Genomic DNA, 17,622 nt, shown 5'->3' with positions numbered 1-17,622 from the left:
AAAAGAGAAACAAGGTTCTTGGCTCATAGATGAAATAGAACTGGGTGAGAATACACAGGGAAAGGGTACTTCCTATACCCAGATCGGTGACCATGACTGGGCTGGGCAGCTACACACAGAGGAGAATGAAAGGGGTTAGAGACAGTGAAGTGACCCAGAGAAAGAAAGTGGAAGGGCCTCTCAGACAACACAGGGGCTCCGGTCTCCCCTGCAGGTAAAGTTGCCTTTCTCCACCTAATTCTGGTTACAGATTAAATTTGGGCTCTGTAGCTCAGAAGATAATCCTACCTGGGACCAACAGTTGGCATAATGGCTATGTCGCTGGACTCCTACGTAGTCCACCGCAGTTCGATTCCCGGACCCAGCAGCTTAAACTCACACCGGGCGTGGGTGCATGCGTGCCCAAGATCCCGAGAGGAGAATGGAGGAGAAGGGATTGTGGTGTGGCCATCCCCCCAGGGGGTGATTTCTTGCTTTCTGTCTCTCTCTGTCTTTCTGGCGAGCGCATGCACCCTATAGCAAAAAAAAACTCTCTAAAAAAAGAAAAAAAAAAAAGAAGAAGAAGATAATCCTACCCAATCTTTTCTATAGGCTGTTCTGGAGTCAGCTTCAGAGCATAGCTGAGTCAAGACTTTTCTAATCAAAAATAATACCTCTCTTAAGGTTGTTCTGTCTCCACAGGAATGATTTTTAATGGAAGGAGCTTCAGCAGTGCTAGGCAAAATTAGAAGTGTCTATTTTCCATAACAGTTATGAAAAATTTCCACACTCCATACAAAAGGATTCATTGCCCACAGGGGGCAGGAGGCACAAATTCAGCCCCACCACTTGTCCAAGTCATAGGACAGCTAGCTTCTCCTTCCAGTGGTTTTGGAAGAGCCTTCAGGCTCTGTAATTAAGGCTCTGCTCACCCATACCCCACCCTGCACCACCCTGCCTACCTCAGACTGTCCAAGTCTAGAGGCTAAGTTTCACAGACTCTTAGCTCAGAGCTGAAGTCAGGCTTCAGTCTTTCTGGAGTCAGTAAAGCACACGAGTAATAATAAAAAATACCATTTGTTGATCAATTCATCATGACAGACACATGCACGTAACTCTCTCATTTAACCCATACAATGGAATGACACAGATGCTACTATAGGAAACAAGCTCAGAGTGGTACTGGGCTCACCCAAGATCACAGAGCCATAAGAGGATCTGAACCAGATCTGTAGAACCCTGAGCCCATCTTACACCTTTTGATCTGGAGTCCCCAACAGTGGAATCCCCACGCACACTCTAGGGCCTATGCTTTGAGGTGGCAGTCATAGCTCTTCAAATACGAGGTCACTTTTCTTTGATACTAAATTTAAAGAATAGCATACTTGGGGCCAGCATGTGGCATGGTGGTTGAGGCACTGGACTCCCACATGGCTGACCATGGTTCAAGTCCCAGACCTGGCAGCTTGCTTTCTCATTTTCCTGCTCTCTCTCTCTCTCTCCCTCTCTCTCTTTGTCTCTCTCTCTCTCTTTCTGTCTCTGTCTCTCTTTAACCAAATTTAAAAAGATGATTATAATGAATAAAGTAAAATAATTCTTTTATAAAAAGAATAGCATACTAAATTTAGATTTTGATTATTATTGAGAATTTGATGCTATCACATATCTCAGCTAAAAATATGCCACCTGTGATTCTTCTCTGGCTAAAGCAGGTTACTGTTCCAGAGTTGGCTCATTAATTTGACAAACCTTTATGGAGAAGTTACTCTATGCCAAGATCTGTGTTTGGCCCCAGGGTCATAGAGATTAATAAAACAATCCTCCTTCCCCTGGAGAACTCATAATTTAAGTGGAGATTCAGGAAGAAAAAAAAAACAAAACAGTAGTAGCTATTATACCATATCGTCCATGGGCAGCACAGTGAGGTGGAAATTCTGAACTTAGCTTGGCAGGGATGGGCAAAGCTTCATGGAAAGGTGACCCTAAGTGGAGGGTTTTAGAGGATAACTAGTAAGGCATTTCAGCCTGTGCAGGGCATTGTTGAAGAACTGAAGCAGGCAAGAGTTTGAGGAGATGGCAGAAGATTAAATCAGAAAAACAAGTTAAAGAAAGTAATTATTCAATGGTTCTTTTTAATTGTGGAAGACATAATTTAGGGCAGCCCAGGCTGGCATACTTTGCCCAGCCCAGCTCTTTGGCATGATTCTATAGCCAGATTCTTTTACTCCTAGATTAATTAAGGGTCTGGCCCCATAGTGTAGCAGCTAAGCCCCATGCATAGGGAGCCAGATCCCACGTGGCTGATCATGGTTCGAATCCCAGTGCTGGCAGCTTTAAAAAAAACATGTTTGACACATGTACATGTAAGCCCAGAATCCTGATAAGAAGGAGGAGTGGAGGAAAAAAAAAAAAAAAAAGACATGACCATGCCCCATTGGGGTCTCTCTCTCTCTCTCTGGCAAGCACATACACTCACTGGCAATAAATAAAAATAAATGTACTAATAAATAAATTTTATATATATACACACACTGTGTGTATGTACACTCCTCATTAAGGATTCAAGATAGAACCAAGAGGTGACTCAGAGGAAAGAACTTTACAGGGCCATGGCAAGGGTGAGGTTCAGACCTCCTTTGACTGCTTCCCCTAACTTTCCTCAAGCCTGGTCACACTGCTTTCAGTCCTGGGTCTGGACACTAGAGAATCCAGCCTTCTAACAAGATCTTTCTTCATTCCAAACTCCATCCTCCAGCATCCCAGGTTGGAGAGCAGATGGGCATTGTTTCCCCTTCAGCAGAATTCTAGCACAGCATCCGCTATTGTCTACAGAACTTGAGAAACAGCCTTTCAGGATCTGATCCTCCTGCTTAATTTTAGCCTGTTATGTGCAGATTTGGGTAGGTAACCCAACTGAACTGTTCAGTGGTGAGAGGTGGGGTCATGGCATTCTGAAGAAGCAGCAATTTTCATAACAATTGCCCTAAACCCTCGCCTTGTTGATCAGTTTGTTCTCTGAGACCTACACACAACTGCTTCTTCAGGCAACCTGTTATTAAAGTCCCATTATCTAGGCGAGACAGACCTGGTAGAGAACTGATTACCTCTTCCCTGCTTTCTGCATGACAAATCATCCCCAACCTTCCCCAACTCCACCTCCCCCCACACCCCCGCACACACCCCAACCCAGAAAGAGGAGGGTGAATCATGGTCTATTCAACATCACTCATGGGCGCCCTGCCTTTTTTACTTCATTAGGAGCACTTCTTATTGCTAGGGTAGCCTATTGACGAAACTTGAGCCCCTTCTACTGCAAGCCAAGAGTCAAATACAAAAAGATAGCATGGACTGGAGAAATCAGAGAATTTGCATGAAATCAAGGGTTTGTGATGATTTTGCGTATGGGAAAGAAGATGAGGCTGGTTCAGAAAAGTCAGTAAGTACCTGAATTATTAACTCTATTCAGCCCTGCAGGGAAGCACTCGAGGGGCTTAGAGGGTGTACGTGCTCCTAAGTAAGACCGGAGCAAACAGAGCCTGTAACCCTGTCAGTCCCTTCTCCATTCTCCTCCTGGGATTTTGGGCATGCACATAAGTGCACACGGCATGATTCTTAAGTTGCTGGGTCCAGGACTTGAACCACAGTTGGTCGTATGGGAGTTCAGCACCTTAAACACAATACCACCTGCTGCCCAACCTTACCTTATTGGGCTTTCTTGTAGACTGGGACCTCCAAAATGACAGGAACATATTTGTTCTGAACACTGGGGTATCTTCATCACCTGAGACAGTGCCTGACACACAGTTGGAGTTTAGTAAAGTAGCAAAATAAGATAATAGCTACTATTTATTGAACTCTTACTATGAGGAAACTTTGAACAGTTCATGGAAAATGTAATTAATGTACAAGTTTATTGGGTCATCAGAAAAATCATGATGTATTTTTGCATAGAAAAGCAGAAAAAATATGTCATGGCTTTTCCAACAGCCCAATGTTTTGGTGCAAAAAATATTTTTTTAATCACCAGAGGGCACATGTGCCCACCAGAGAGAGAGTGAAGACATCTCCCAGTGAGGCATCATTATCCCCCTCCTCCATTTTTCCACCCTGTCAGGGTTTTGGGCACACATACACCTGTTTTTCAAGCCACTAGGGCTGGGATTCAAACTGTGGCTTATGTGGGATCCAGCTTCCATAATCACTAGGCCATCGGGCCACCCTAAAAGTTTTTTGAATCCATGTGTAGATTTCTCATAATATGCATTTTCAGTGAACTTTTTGAAGACCATATATAGTTCTTTAATGTTATTCATTTATTTCTTAGAGAGAAAGAGAGAGGCCCCCAACAAAGTCTTCATGCCACGATCCACCCCCAGTCATAGCCCTCCTGGGTCATGAACACATGCATGCATGGCATGTAAGGGAAGACTCAGAGATGCAAACCTGGAGCCTTCCATGTAGGTCTGGCACCGCAGAGTACTGCATTATCACTGTGCCACTGTAGTTGGTCCTATATTTGATATGAGTTGCTTATTTCATCTTCATAGAAAATTAACAATAAGGCGCTATTATGCTTATTTCATAGAGGAATCATCTGAGACTCAAGCTTTGTTACCTTCCCAGTCTCACATAGCTAGTATTTGGCATTGCTGAGATTTGAACCCAGGCATGCACCTTTGCTCTTCTTACACCTCTAATGGTCTGTCTGAAGCCTCTTGGGGTTGACACAGTTGGAGGAATCTGTGCAAACTCTATAGCTAGCCAGAGTGAGTGAGAGGAAAATGTGATGCCAATGGCTACCACCCCTACCAGTAAAGAACCTTCAGTTTAGTCTTGAGACTGAACAGTCAACAGTGGGAACTTTTTTGTGAGACAAATAGTTTCATGGTAAATGTCAACTAAGCCAACTCCAAGATACTGTACTTTCTTCCTGAAAACCAGCCCCAGACCTCACCAGTGACTGGCTTTCTGCCCCTCATGACTTGGTTTCCACAGCTCCTGAAAACTGTACATGATGATGAATGCATGACTGCCAAAGTGCCGTAAGCTATCAAGACAATAGAACCAGCTCCAATGTCTGAGTCCTAGGGATCAATAATGTACTATTGGCTCCTTTCCAAAGCCAGCCTTCTCTGAGGGTATATCATTGTAGGCTTCCAAGGTCAAAGTAACACAAATCTTCTCCCACTCAGGGCAATGGGGCCAAGTTTTATTTATTTCCTGCCACATGTTAAACCAGAAGATAACACTAGCATGACATGTCAAGTTACTTGTTGCACTCTTGTTACCATGAAGACCATCAATTTCATTGAACTTTTTTCTATTCCTCTCTACTAGAATATAGTCATTTTCATATTGATTTGTAAGAGCTCTTTATGTAAGGAGGTCACCACCCATGTCTGTCTTAGGTGTTACAAATGCAGTTTCCTCACTTAGTCTTTTACCTTATATTTTGACTTATGTTTTTGGTGTATAGGAATTTTGTGTGGTCAAATAAATTTTTGTAGTTAATAAAATTTGCTCCAGCCCAAAATTCTATATTAAACACCAATATTTCATTCTAGTTTTTTGATCATGTAACTTCTTAAAATATTTAACTCTTTAATTCCATTCATAAGTTATTTAGTTACATGGTTTGATCTCCAGATAAAATATTGTATTGCTTATAATTAGCCCCTCTAATTAGACATAAGTCAGACCTCAAGTTTCCCTCTCACAAAAAACAAAATCAGTGGATTCAATTAGTTCACTGAATGTTCATGTCAAGAAGGGTAAGTATGAATGAAAGCCCCAAGAGACTAAATGGTGAATCCAGATAGATAGTGGATTCAAGCCAATAACATACCTTTTCTTTAAAGGATGACTTTGTTATCTCAACTTATTTTACCCCAGGGAAAAAAAAAAGAAGAAGAAGAAGAAGAGGCTATAGACACTCTCCTTTGAGATCTTAGAAGAGATTTTAGTAATACATCATTTGGCTAAGACTTCTTCCTGCCCAGTCAGGCTATTGCTCAGCTGGGGGCAGCTTTCACTCTGGCCATCCAGGAAATCATGGCCAAGTCCAAGTCCACAGGTTAATCCTTAAACTATAGCTAGAAATGAGACAGGTATATGGAAATTATCTGGAAAGCAGACAACAAATTGAACAGATCATCATTCCAAGCTAACGTAATTGTCCTCAGCTGGAAGTCAGGAAGAGACAGGGTTGAGGCATAGGTTTAGGAATTTGTAAATATTCTTTTATTGGAATGCATGCTATTTAATGGTCTGGATCTACCTCTGTCAGAATATTGACACAGAATGCCTAAATGAAGGCACCAGGGGTAAATCAGAGCTCTGCTGCAGAATTCATAGCAAGAAGCAAATGAGAAAAAAAAAAAAATACATGCTGAATCTAGGCCCATTTTCCATAATCAAAATTCAGAAGGTTTTTCCTGGATGTGTTATATAATTGCTTGCTTCATTCATGTCAGTCAAAGGTTTGTGAGGTGTTCCAACATAGGAAACAGAAAATGGATTTGGGTTAAATATCCCTCAGTCACAATCATTAGCCATCTCTTAGGCTGCTCAGGGCAAGCACCTGTCTACTCAACCCCTCCCTCAGACATCCTTATTGGTTTCCACCTGATACTACAGGAAAGGAACTGTCAGAAAAATTACATCCTGCTGTCTCCCTCCAGTTTGGGAGCTGGTACTCATCCAGTGGTTTGGGGTTCTCTCTTCATTAGGGTGATAACCGAAGGACTGTTGCATCTTTCCACGATACCACAGCAAATCAGGCCACACAGTGAATGGCATCTTGTTTACACACAATATGTGCTGCACCTTTCATGGGGAAACAGTTTGCTCCTTCCTGGGATTAGCATCAAGAGCTGGAGCTCTGCAATGAAGTCTTGATACCCAGCCATTACTTCTTTTTTTATTATTATTTATTATTATCATAATCTTGTTTATATTACATTGAATCACATATATCTTTACAGTGTATTACATTTCTTTTTCCAGCAGGAGTACCATGCGTATCAGTCAAGTAAAAACATTACTACCCACATCATCATCAAATAGCTTTCATCTTTTTTTTCAGATCATTATTATTATTACTCTCATTATTTTTTAAACATTCAATCACAATATATAATGTGGCTTATAAAAAGAATTTACCCAACACGAAATACTTCTCAGACTAGTCCAATTGAGAATATTATACATGTTATCATCAACAGGAAATAAGCCATTTCTGTGTCCCACTAATGTCATACCTATTTGTTCTCTTGCTATCCTTCTCTATACTCTTTCCTGCTAACACTGAAATATGTCCCAAACTCCCAGTTTTAAAAAAACCAAAAGCAAACAATTACCAAACAAACCCACTTTAAATACCTGATTTTCAGACTCTGGGATGCCTAGGGAATGAGCCAAACAGCCATCTAGACGAACAACTGCACCCTCACACACACGCATGCGTGCACATGCACATACACACAGGAGAGCTGTAAATTCATGCAAGTCAAGCACTGACCTTTTAGCCCAAGTGATGAGTACTACTACTTTTATATATCACGTCAAATAAATACCAATCGTTGAGAAAGGCCGATTTTTCTTTTTTGAAATCTAGCTAATCCTGGCCATTTGTGGGAGAGTGTTAGAAACCTGAAATGTTAAAGAAAAAAAAAAAAAGGCGCTTTGACATAATGGTCCTGAAATTCTGGATGTAATATAAAAGGATTGTACTTTACCACGTGAATGTTACCAGTTAACCCAAGCAGATTCTAAAACACCCAACCGAAATCCAGCTTTCAGACTGAATTATATGTCAGTAACCTGATATAGAGTCATGGCCATAAAATCATGAACTATGAAATGTGCTTGGGCACTATTAAAACCAGTGTATTTTAGTAACTTCCTAGTCTCACAAATGTCAAAAAGCAGTGTCCTAAAAGCCGTATATTACCTGACCTGGCCTGTAAGCACATACAGCATCTACCTGAGCAAGCTGCAAGGTGAGGTCTGGGCAGTTAGTTATCTAGTGAATTTGATAGAGACACACTATCCTCCCTACTCTCATTTTTGATAATTCAGCCCCATTTTAAAGAGCTTAATGCATGTGATTGGCCTCAGGTATGTAAAAAAGTGGTAAGTCGGCCCACCATGAGGTGGTCATGGGGCTTAAGTGAGCTACTCTGTGTCAAGTGCCCAGCAAGTGCCAGGCACCATGAATGCTAGCTCCACTTCCTCAGAGAACCACCATAACTGCCCTTCACGTGGAGCTGGGTAGTCTGCAGAGAGATGCTCAAGAATCTCTTGAAGGAAGAGTGTCTTTTGAGACCAGTCATTCACAAGGACCAACATTTTCCCTGGTGTTTACATTTTAAATGTTTAATTACAGCAAGATAAAAATGATAATACAGCCAAAAGTCCCAGTAAATGGACTGAATGAAAAGGAGTGAATTTGCTATGTATAATGGTCTTTCAAAGTCTTCTTAGAAATCTGAATATTTCATTATTTCAAAATCTAGACACCCCAACCAGCCCAGCCCCACTCCTGGGTAGCCACTAAAGCCTAGTCAATGGCAATTTTTATTTTAAAAGTTTGAGCTGGTGCAAACTTCATGAATGGACTGTCTGTTTCCTTGCAGGGTTGAAGAAAGTTTTAAAACCTTATTTTGGTCCATATTTGGCTTATCTGAAGTCATCTCGGTGGTGCTGAAATATGACCACAAGTTCATCGAGAACATTGGCTACGTTCTCTATGGCGTTTATAACGTCACCATGGTGGTAGTCCTGCTCAATATGCTCATAGCCATGATCAACAACTCTTATCAGGAAATCGAGGTAAGGCTAGTTCATTGGAAATGTTCTCCCCCTCTTAGTTTAATTTACATTACTGTTTTCTGCAGTGCGGGTAATGATGTTAGAAGCCCATGTGTTATTAATGTGAAGCCAGAATAATCAACAATAGGCATTCTTCCTGGACTGCATCAAGAAGAGCTTCTAGTCAATCTGCCATGTGGCACAGCTGGCACTGTCACACAAAATGGTCCAACAAGGACAGACAAAGCTGGAGTCATGAATCTTTTATATTTTTCTTGTGTCCTCTTAGGACATTAGGTACATGGTCCATGACACATCAGAATGACTGTCTTTCAGCCCACGACCCCTTCTGCCTCTCACATGTTATTTAAGTGCCTACTGTATTCCAGGCCTGTGCTTGGAACTGGCAATACAGAGATGACTAACACATGGTCCCCTGACCTCAAGGAACTCATAGTCCAGTGTGAAAAACAGATATGGCAATCAACAAGCAACAGTGCCCTGGGGCCAGTGCAGCCCAGGTACTGGAATACAAAACAAATACATGATAGGCTATGAGGGGAGGAAGTTTCCAGACATGATGCTTGAAGGCCATTTAAAGATGAAATCAATTTTGTCAGATAGATTAGGGTGTCAAGAGAATGTAACAGGAGGCAATTTATCAAAATCGAAAACACAAACCATAAGTTACTGATTATAACCTTGTTGAGTTTGGCAAAAAATTAAAAACAAGCTAAAATGAACATTAATAGTAATCTAAATAGACTGTGACGCATCTGAACTATGAGATACTGTGAAACTTTATTAAAAGGGATGTTCTCTATATGCTGATGGAGAAAGACCTCCAAGTCATAAATTACAGATAATATATATAGTATGGTCTTTCTGGTGTAAGAGAGGAAGAAAAAGGAATGCACATTCATTTGTGATTGTGTAACATTTGAAAAAGAAAAGACCTGGGGCCAGCAGATAGCATGGTGATTGGGGTACTGGACACCCACATGGCTGACCATGGTTCAAGTCCTGGATCTGGTCTCTTGGTTTCTCACCTTCCCTCTTTATCTCTCTCTGGTAAATTAAAAAAATAATAATAAAATTTAATAAATAATTTTTTCCACATTTTATTGATTCACTAAAAATCTTAATTTAAAGACTTTCAATAGCAAGCACAACTGATATATACATATTTATAAATGCATGTCTGACTTTAGGCATAAACCTCAGTGAATAAAGTGAATGTACTATAGTCACTGGGACTATATAGCTTACTGCAATCATTAAATAGGTATTAATAGGTATTTTTAATGCATTTTTAATTTCTAAAAAAGTTTTAGTTTTAATAGCTCAAAATCAAAAAATGTTAGGGGAAATTTGCTTAAAACTTAAAGCCAGAGAGACACCTTCATGGTTCCTGAGAACTAGCCATTTCAGGGGAAATAGAGAAATGAAGATTTTTCCACTGATAATTCAGCCTCCAGCACACAAACTCACATGGTAGGAATACCCCTTTCAAGCCTCCTGTCTCTGTATCTGTCTTTGTCTCTCTCTCTACCTCTGTCTCTGTCTCCTCTGTCTTCTTTTTTTTTTTTTTTTTTGTAATTTTTCCCTTTTTAAAATTTTTTAAGGCAAAGCATTTTCTGGGCTTTCTGGCCCCTCCTTTCCCTTTATCTCCCAACCCAGGAGAGACAAAGGAACAGGCCTTCTTGAAGACACCTTTATGGCTCTTGAGAACTAGTCATTTCAGGGGAAACAGCGGTTTTCTAATTTTTGCTTTTTTATTTCATTTTTTTAATATTAATTTTTTCAGTTTTTTTTTTTTTTTAGTTTTTCTCTTAGTTTTTTCTTCTCTTCTTCTCTGTTTCTTGTTTTTTTTTTTGGTTGCTGTTGTTTCTCTCTCTATTTCCTTTTCTGCACACTCCTCGATGCTCAGATTGAACTTCAAGTTTGAGAAGAAGCACACTATCCATAAGATGACTAGAAATTACCACAGAGCCACAAGAAATATGGGAAAGCAGGAAAATACCTCTCCTCCAAGGGAAAAGAATAACTTGTCTTCATCTACAGACAGTTCAATGGAAAGCATGGAAATGTCTGATAAACAATTTAAAACATTCATAATGGCAAAGCTAACAGAGACAGAAGAGAAGAGAGACAATGAACTACAGAAGTGTAAGGAGAAAGGAGTTCCAGGAGGTAAGGAAATTCATGCAAGATCTAAAAGAGGAATTTCACACTTTACAAAAGAATCAGATGGAAAAGTTAGAGATGAAGGCTCTAATACAGGAAGTCAAAATCTCCCTTGAAAGTATTAAAAGCAGACTAGATCATACAGAAAATAGAATTTCAGATGTAGAAGAGAAAATTGCCGGCCTAGAAAAATCCACCATGAAGACTGAGAAAATGGCCCAAAAATTTGAGACTAATATATAAGAAATACTAGATACTATCAAATGTCCAAACATCTGGATAATTGGCATCCCAGAAGGCGAAGGGACTCATAAGGGCATTGATAATCTATTCCATGAAATCCTGCAAGAAAACTTTCCAAACCTAGAGAGGCACTCAAAGATCCAGTCCCAAGAAATACAAAGGACCCCAAATAGAATCAACCCAAGAAGATCTTCTCCAAGACACATTATAGCCAGACTGACCAAAACCACAGACAAAGGCAAGATACTAAGATTAGCAAGAGAAAAACGGCAAGTAACCTACAAAGGATATCCCATCAGACTAACAGCAGACCTCTCATCAGAAACAATGTGAGCAAGGAAAGAATGGGAAAATATATTCAAAGTGTTAAGGGAAAAAAGCAATTTCAACCAAGAATACTGTACCCAGCGAGATTATCCTTCATATGGGAAGAAAAGGCAAGAACATTCTCAGATAAACAAAACCTGACCAGATCTCCAAGAAGTTCTTAAGGAAGTGCTATATCAGGAAAATTAAATGCAGACACAGAGAAATAAGAGTTCAAAAACAAGAAAATGGCCAACTAAATTGTAGGGACAAGTCTGGAGTTGAATATTATATCCCAGAATGCAATCGGGAAGGTTGAACCACAACACAAGATAGATTAAGTACATGAGACTGAACTGGTGAAATAGCATTCTGTGACTTGACTAAAATATTGCTATTTTTCTAAGCTTTGTTGTCCGGTTTTAATGAATTTTGTCCTGTCTTGAGCTGTCAATATGTTCAAGTACCTACTATTTGAACAGAATACTAACCTGTTCCTAGGCTTTAAGTTTCAAGGAAATATCGTTACCAGTTAAAAACTGCTTTTCTTGAAATTACCAGCTGAACTTGATACTGAAAATAGATTACTTATGAAATTGTGTGATCAATAAAATGTGGGGGGAAAAGGAATTGAAGACAACTATAGACAGCAGAGATAGTGTGATAAGAGGGTGGGAAAGGGCAGAGGGTCAGATATGGGGTTAAAAAAATTATATATACATATATGAAACTAGAAATGGAAAATTATTGATGATAACATGCATGATTAAGCCACTATGCAATTTATTCTAGATGGGAAACCACATTTGGTATGTTGAGACGATGCTTAGGGGATGAATGTAAATTAATTAATTTTTAAAAAGTTTCAGGAGAAAAAAATACATGAAAACTGTTTTTATTGAAATAAAAAAATGCATATTTGATGACTGCAGTAAGCTAGATAGCCCCAGCTAGGTGCTACTTTATAGAATGTTCATTCTACTCACTGAGGTTTATGGCTAAAGTCAGACTTCTGTTCAGGTATATGTATATATCAGCTGTGCTTCCTGTTGGACATATTTAGACTAATTAAGTTCATTAGCAAATCAATTAAATGGGGGAAAAAGGCATAGAAAGCAACCATGGATACCAGAGACAATGTGGGAGGAGGGTGGGACACGGAAGAGGGTGCGGGATAGGGAATCAAGGATGGCATATATATATATATGCATATATATATAAATATATATATTCCTGTATATATATATATATATACAGGAAATAAGAAATGGGAAATTATTTGTTGATAACACATATGTTGATGTGCTTGATTGAGCCAATATGCAGTGTATTCCAGATGGAAAATCTCATTTTGTATGCTGTAATGATGTATAGTGAATGAATGTAAATAAATAAATTTTAAAAATAAAATAAAATAAATGTTTAAACAAACAAACAAAAAACCCTTAAAGCCAAGTAAAAGGTTAGGATTCAGTTCAAATAGTAGATAGATGAACCTATCAACAGTTCAAGAGAAGACAAAAATCCTTTAATATGGAAATCAAAGCATTGAAGAAAATCAGTAATGTTTTAGTCTAAAGTAAAAAAATTCTATTTCACTAGTTCAGACTCACATTATTAATCTCTCTTCTGTTGAATTTGTAGTGTTACTGTGGTCCGATCTTTCCATTTAAACTCTGGAAATTAACATTCAACTCTGGACTTGTCCCTACCATTAGGCTGGCCATTCTCTTGGTTGTTTCTTGTATTCTTATTTCTGTGTGTCCGACTTCAGTTTTCCTGATATAGCACTCTTTTCAGCACTTCTTGGAGAGCTGGTCTGGTGTTGGTAAATTCTTTCAGGTTTTGTTTATCTGAGAATGTTTTTGCCTTTTTTTCTCATATGAAAGATATCTTGCTGGGTACAGTATTCTTGGTTGAAATTGTTTTTCACTTAACACTTTCAATATATTATCCCGTTCTTTCCTTGCTTGCATTGTTTCCAATGAGAGGTCCGATGTTAGCCTTATGGGATATGCTATGAAAGTAACTTGACGTTTCTCTCTTGTCAAATTTAGTATCTTTTCTCTATCTATGGTTTTGGTCAATCTGGGGAAGATCTTCTTGGGTTGATTCTATGTGGGGTCTTTCATATTTCTTTGGTCTGGATATTTTAGTGCCTCTCTAGGTTTGGAAAGTTTTCTTGCAGGATTTTATGGAATAGATTATCAATGCCCTTATTAGTTTCTTCACGTTCTGGGATACCAATGATCTGGATGTTTGGGCATTTAACAGTATCTAGTATTACTCATATGTTATTCTCATTTTGGGGAGTTATTTTCTGTCTTTTTGGTGAATTTTTCTAGGTCAGAGGTTCTATCTTCTACATTTGAGATTCGACCTTCTGCATGATCTAACCTGCTTTTGATACTTTCAAGGGCAGTTTTGATTTCCTGTATTACAATCTTCATCTCTAACAATTCCATTTGATTCTTTTTTATGATGTGTTTCTCCTCTTTCAGATCGTGCAAGAACTTCCTCACCTTCTGGAACTCAGTGTCTCTTTTCTCCTGCATCTTCTGGAGTTCATTGTCTCTATTCACTTGCATCTCTGTTAACTTTGACACTATAAATATTTTAAATTATTTATCTAACATTTCCATAAGTTCCCTTTTATTCTTTGTGGAAGGAGAGGAGTTATTCTTTTCCATTAGAGGAGAGATATTTTCTTGGTTTCTCATATTTCTTGTGCCTCTGTGGTGGTTTCTCATCATCTGATGGATTATATATTTTTTTCCATTTTTTGGAGTTAAATCTGAGCATTCAGAGGAATGCAGCAGGAGGTGACCTGCAGTCTGTAAACAGTACCATCTTTCTCCCTTTGCACAGCTGATTCGATGAAAATTGAGGATTAATCGGAACCTAAAACTATTCAGATACTTAGCTACTGACCACCTAGACCTGTCTAGAAAAATCAGTGTGTGGAGGCTGAGCAGAAAAGTGAGAAAGGTAAAAAGAAAAGGAAAAGGAATAGAAAGAAGAAGACGACGACGACGACGAGGACGACAAAAACGATAAGAAAAAGAGAAAAAAAAACTTTTTTTTTGGAGAGGGTTTTACTATATGTGCGCTCACCAGACAGAGAGAGACAGAAAGACAGAAAGCGAGAAATCACCCCTCGGGAGGATGGCCGCTCCACAATCCCTTCTCCTCCGTTCTCCTCTTGGGATCTTGGACACGCACGACACGCGCCCAGCGTGAGTTTAAGCCACCGGGTCCGGGACGCAAACCACAGTCGACTTCGTGGGAGTCCAGCGACATAGCCATTACGCTAACTGCTGGTCCCGAAATTTTTTTTTTCGTCCAGAAATGAAAACCACGTAGCACAGGCTGCTCACAACTTATATATAGATGGCTGCTGATTGGCTTATCCTATGGGGCAGGGGGAAAGGTAAAGATTATAAATACAAAAAAAGCAGCAGAGAGCTAAGTTTAAAAATGAGAAAAAAAACTGAAGAGAGAGAGATGGAAAGAGACAGAGAGAATAAGCAGGGTGCTCTAACATAAATAACTAGAAAAAAAAAAAAGAAAGAAAGAAAGAAAAGAAAAAGAAAGACCTCAGAAAGGGTACACCAGAAAGTCACCACAGGGATGCCTGTTGGAGCTGGAGATTGAGACATGGTGGGTGGAATATTCTTTTCTCTTTATACCTTTTTATGGTTATAAATCATATTATTTTCACACTATAAAGTTCAATAAATAAGCTAAAAATTAAAATAAAATGGGGACCAGCAGTTAGCATAATGGCTTTGTCGCTGGACTCCCACGTAGTTGACCGCAGTTTGAGTCCTGGACCCAGCGGCTTAAAACTCATGCCTGGCACGTGTGCGTGCGTGCCCAAGATCCTGAGAAAGAATGGAGGAGAAGGGATTGCGGTGTGGCCATCCCCCCAGGGGGTGATTTCTCGCTTTCTGTCTCTCTGTCTCTCTCTGTCATGGCGATCGCATGTACCCTATAGCAATAAACCTCTAAAAAATAAATAAAATGAACTGACTCATTGTTTCAGCAATCCCAATTCTAGGAACAGATCCATGCATAAATATGATTTTACATGGATAATTCTTAAAGAAAAAAGTTGGAAATAACCCATAAATATCAAAATGTTTCAATAAGCTGTTACATAGTGACATTTAAAAATATTGCAGTTAGTGTAATGGCTATGTCGCTGGATTCCCACGTAGTCGACCACGGTTTGCGTCCCAGACCCGGTGGCTTAAAACTCACGCCGGGCGCGTGTGCGTGCGTGCCCAAGATCCCGAGAGGAGAATGGAGGAGAAGGGATTGCGGCGTGACCATCCCCTCTGGGGGGTGATTTCTCGCTTTCTGTCTCTCTGTCTCTCTCTGTCTGTCTGGCGAGCGCACGCGCCCTATAGTGAAAACCTCTCAAAAAAAAAAAAATTGCATATAAAGGAACCAGCATGTGGTTAAGGTGCTCGATTCCCTCATGGCTGAACATGGTTCAAGTTGTGTACCTGGCAACCTAAAACTCACACCAGGTGCATATGATGCATGCCCAAAATTCTGAGAGGAGAATGGAGAAGAAGGGATTGTGGTGTGGTCTTTCCCCCGGGGAAGTGATTTATAGCTTTCTGTCTCTCCAGCAAGCACATGTACCTTATAGCAAAAATCTCTCTAAAAAACAAAAAATACCGTATAGAATACTCTATCATTACAGTGAGAAAGAACATTTTATACTGACATGGAAAAATCTCTTAAGATATTATGAAGTGAAAAAATGCAAATTTTAGAAAAATACTTATAAGCAAATATCATTTATATAACAATACAAATGTAATATACAACAGGAAAAAAAAAAACATAGAAAAGAGGAATTCCAAGGACAAATGGAGTGAAAGGACAGAGGAGATTAGAGAAGGGACTTTCACATTTGTTTGGTACACCTCTGAATTTAAACTATTGGAAGTGATTATTCACATATTTCTTTTTATTTTTTTCTTTTTTTGGAGAGGTTTTTCCTATAGGGCGCGTGCGTTCGCCAGAAAGACAGAGAGAAACAGAAAGACAGAAAGCGAGAAATCACCCCCCAGGGGGAATGGCCATGCCTCAATCCCTTCTCCTCCATTCTCTCGGGATCTTGGACACGCACGCACACATGCCCAGCATGAATTTAAGCCACCCGGTCGAGGACTGGAACCGCAGTCGACTACATGGGAGTCCAGTGACATAGCCATTATGCTAACTGCTGGTCCCAGTGAGAAAGCAAGCCGCCAGGTCCAGGACTCAAACTGCGGGTGGTCATGCAGGAGTCCAGTAGTGCCTTTAACCACCACACCACCTGCCAGCCCTATTCGCATATTTCTCGTATAGAAAAAAGTTACGACCCCTGTGTATAAAGTTTGCTAGGATTTAGTAAAATGTACCACACATTGGGACCAAACGATGGTGTAATAGTTACATTGCTGGACTCCCCCATAGTTGACTATGGTTCGAGTCCTGGACCCAGCAACTTAAAACTCATGCCGCATGTATGTGCACATGCATGCTCAAAATCCTGAGAGGAGAATGGAGGAGAATAGATTGTGGTGGCCATCCCCACCCCTTACTCCCCGCTTTGCCAGGGTTTTATTCTTCGCTTTCTGTCTCTCTGTCTCTCTGGTGAGTGCACACACCCTATAGCAAAACTCTCTCTTTAAAAAAAAAAAATGAAAATGAAGGGACCAGCAGTTGGTATAATGGCTATGTCGCTGACTCCCACATAGCAGAGCACAGTTTGAGTCCCAGACCCAGTGGCTTAAACTCATACCAGGCACATGTGCGTGCATGCCCAAGATCCCAAGAGGATAATGGAGGAGAAGGGATTGTGTTGTGGCCATCTCCCCTGGGGGATGATTTCTCACTTTCTGACAAGCGCACGTGCCCCATAACAGAAACTTCTCCGAAAACAAAACAAAACAAAAAACCACTATGTGATTTAAGTATTAGAAACTTATTTCCTCAGAGCTCTAGAGGCTATAAATTCAAGATAAAGGTGTCTTCAGAGGCCTCTGTTCTTGGCTTGCAGATGGCCAAGGACATCTTGCTGTGTCCTCACAGTCC

At 40.0% G+C, this 17,622-nt stretch overlaps 1 protein-coding gene across 1 annotated transcript in view; it reads left to right on the top strand.

Annotated features, from left to right (window-relative positions):
• The window catches only part of TRPC7 (transient receptor potential cation channel subfamily C member 7), a 168,094-nt gene that overhangs the window by 131,093 nt on the left and 19,379 nt on the right, over positions 1-17,622 (top strand). The window contains 1 exon segment of the mRNA XM_027776423.1: positions 8,616-8,811. Within this exon segment, the coding sequence (XP_027632224.1) occupies positions 8,616-8,811 (196 nt within the window).

The sequence above is a fragment of the Tupaia chinensis genome, unplaced genomic scaffold (genome assembly GCF_000334495.1).
Source record: "Tupaia chinensis unplaced genomic scaffold, TupChi_1.0 Scaffold000672_1, whole genome shotgun sequence".
Classification (NCBI taxonomy): domain Eukaryota; kingdom Metazoa; phylum Chordata; class Mammalia; order Scandentia; family Tupaiidae; genus Tupaia; species Tupaia belangeri.
Note: the sequence above shows the minus strand (reverse complement) of the source record. Positions and strands in the feature narration are given on the sequence as shown.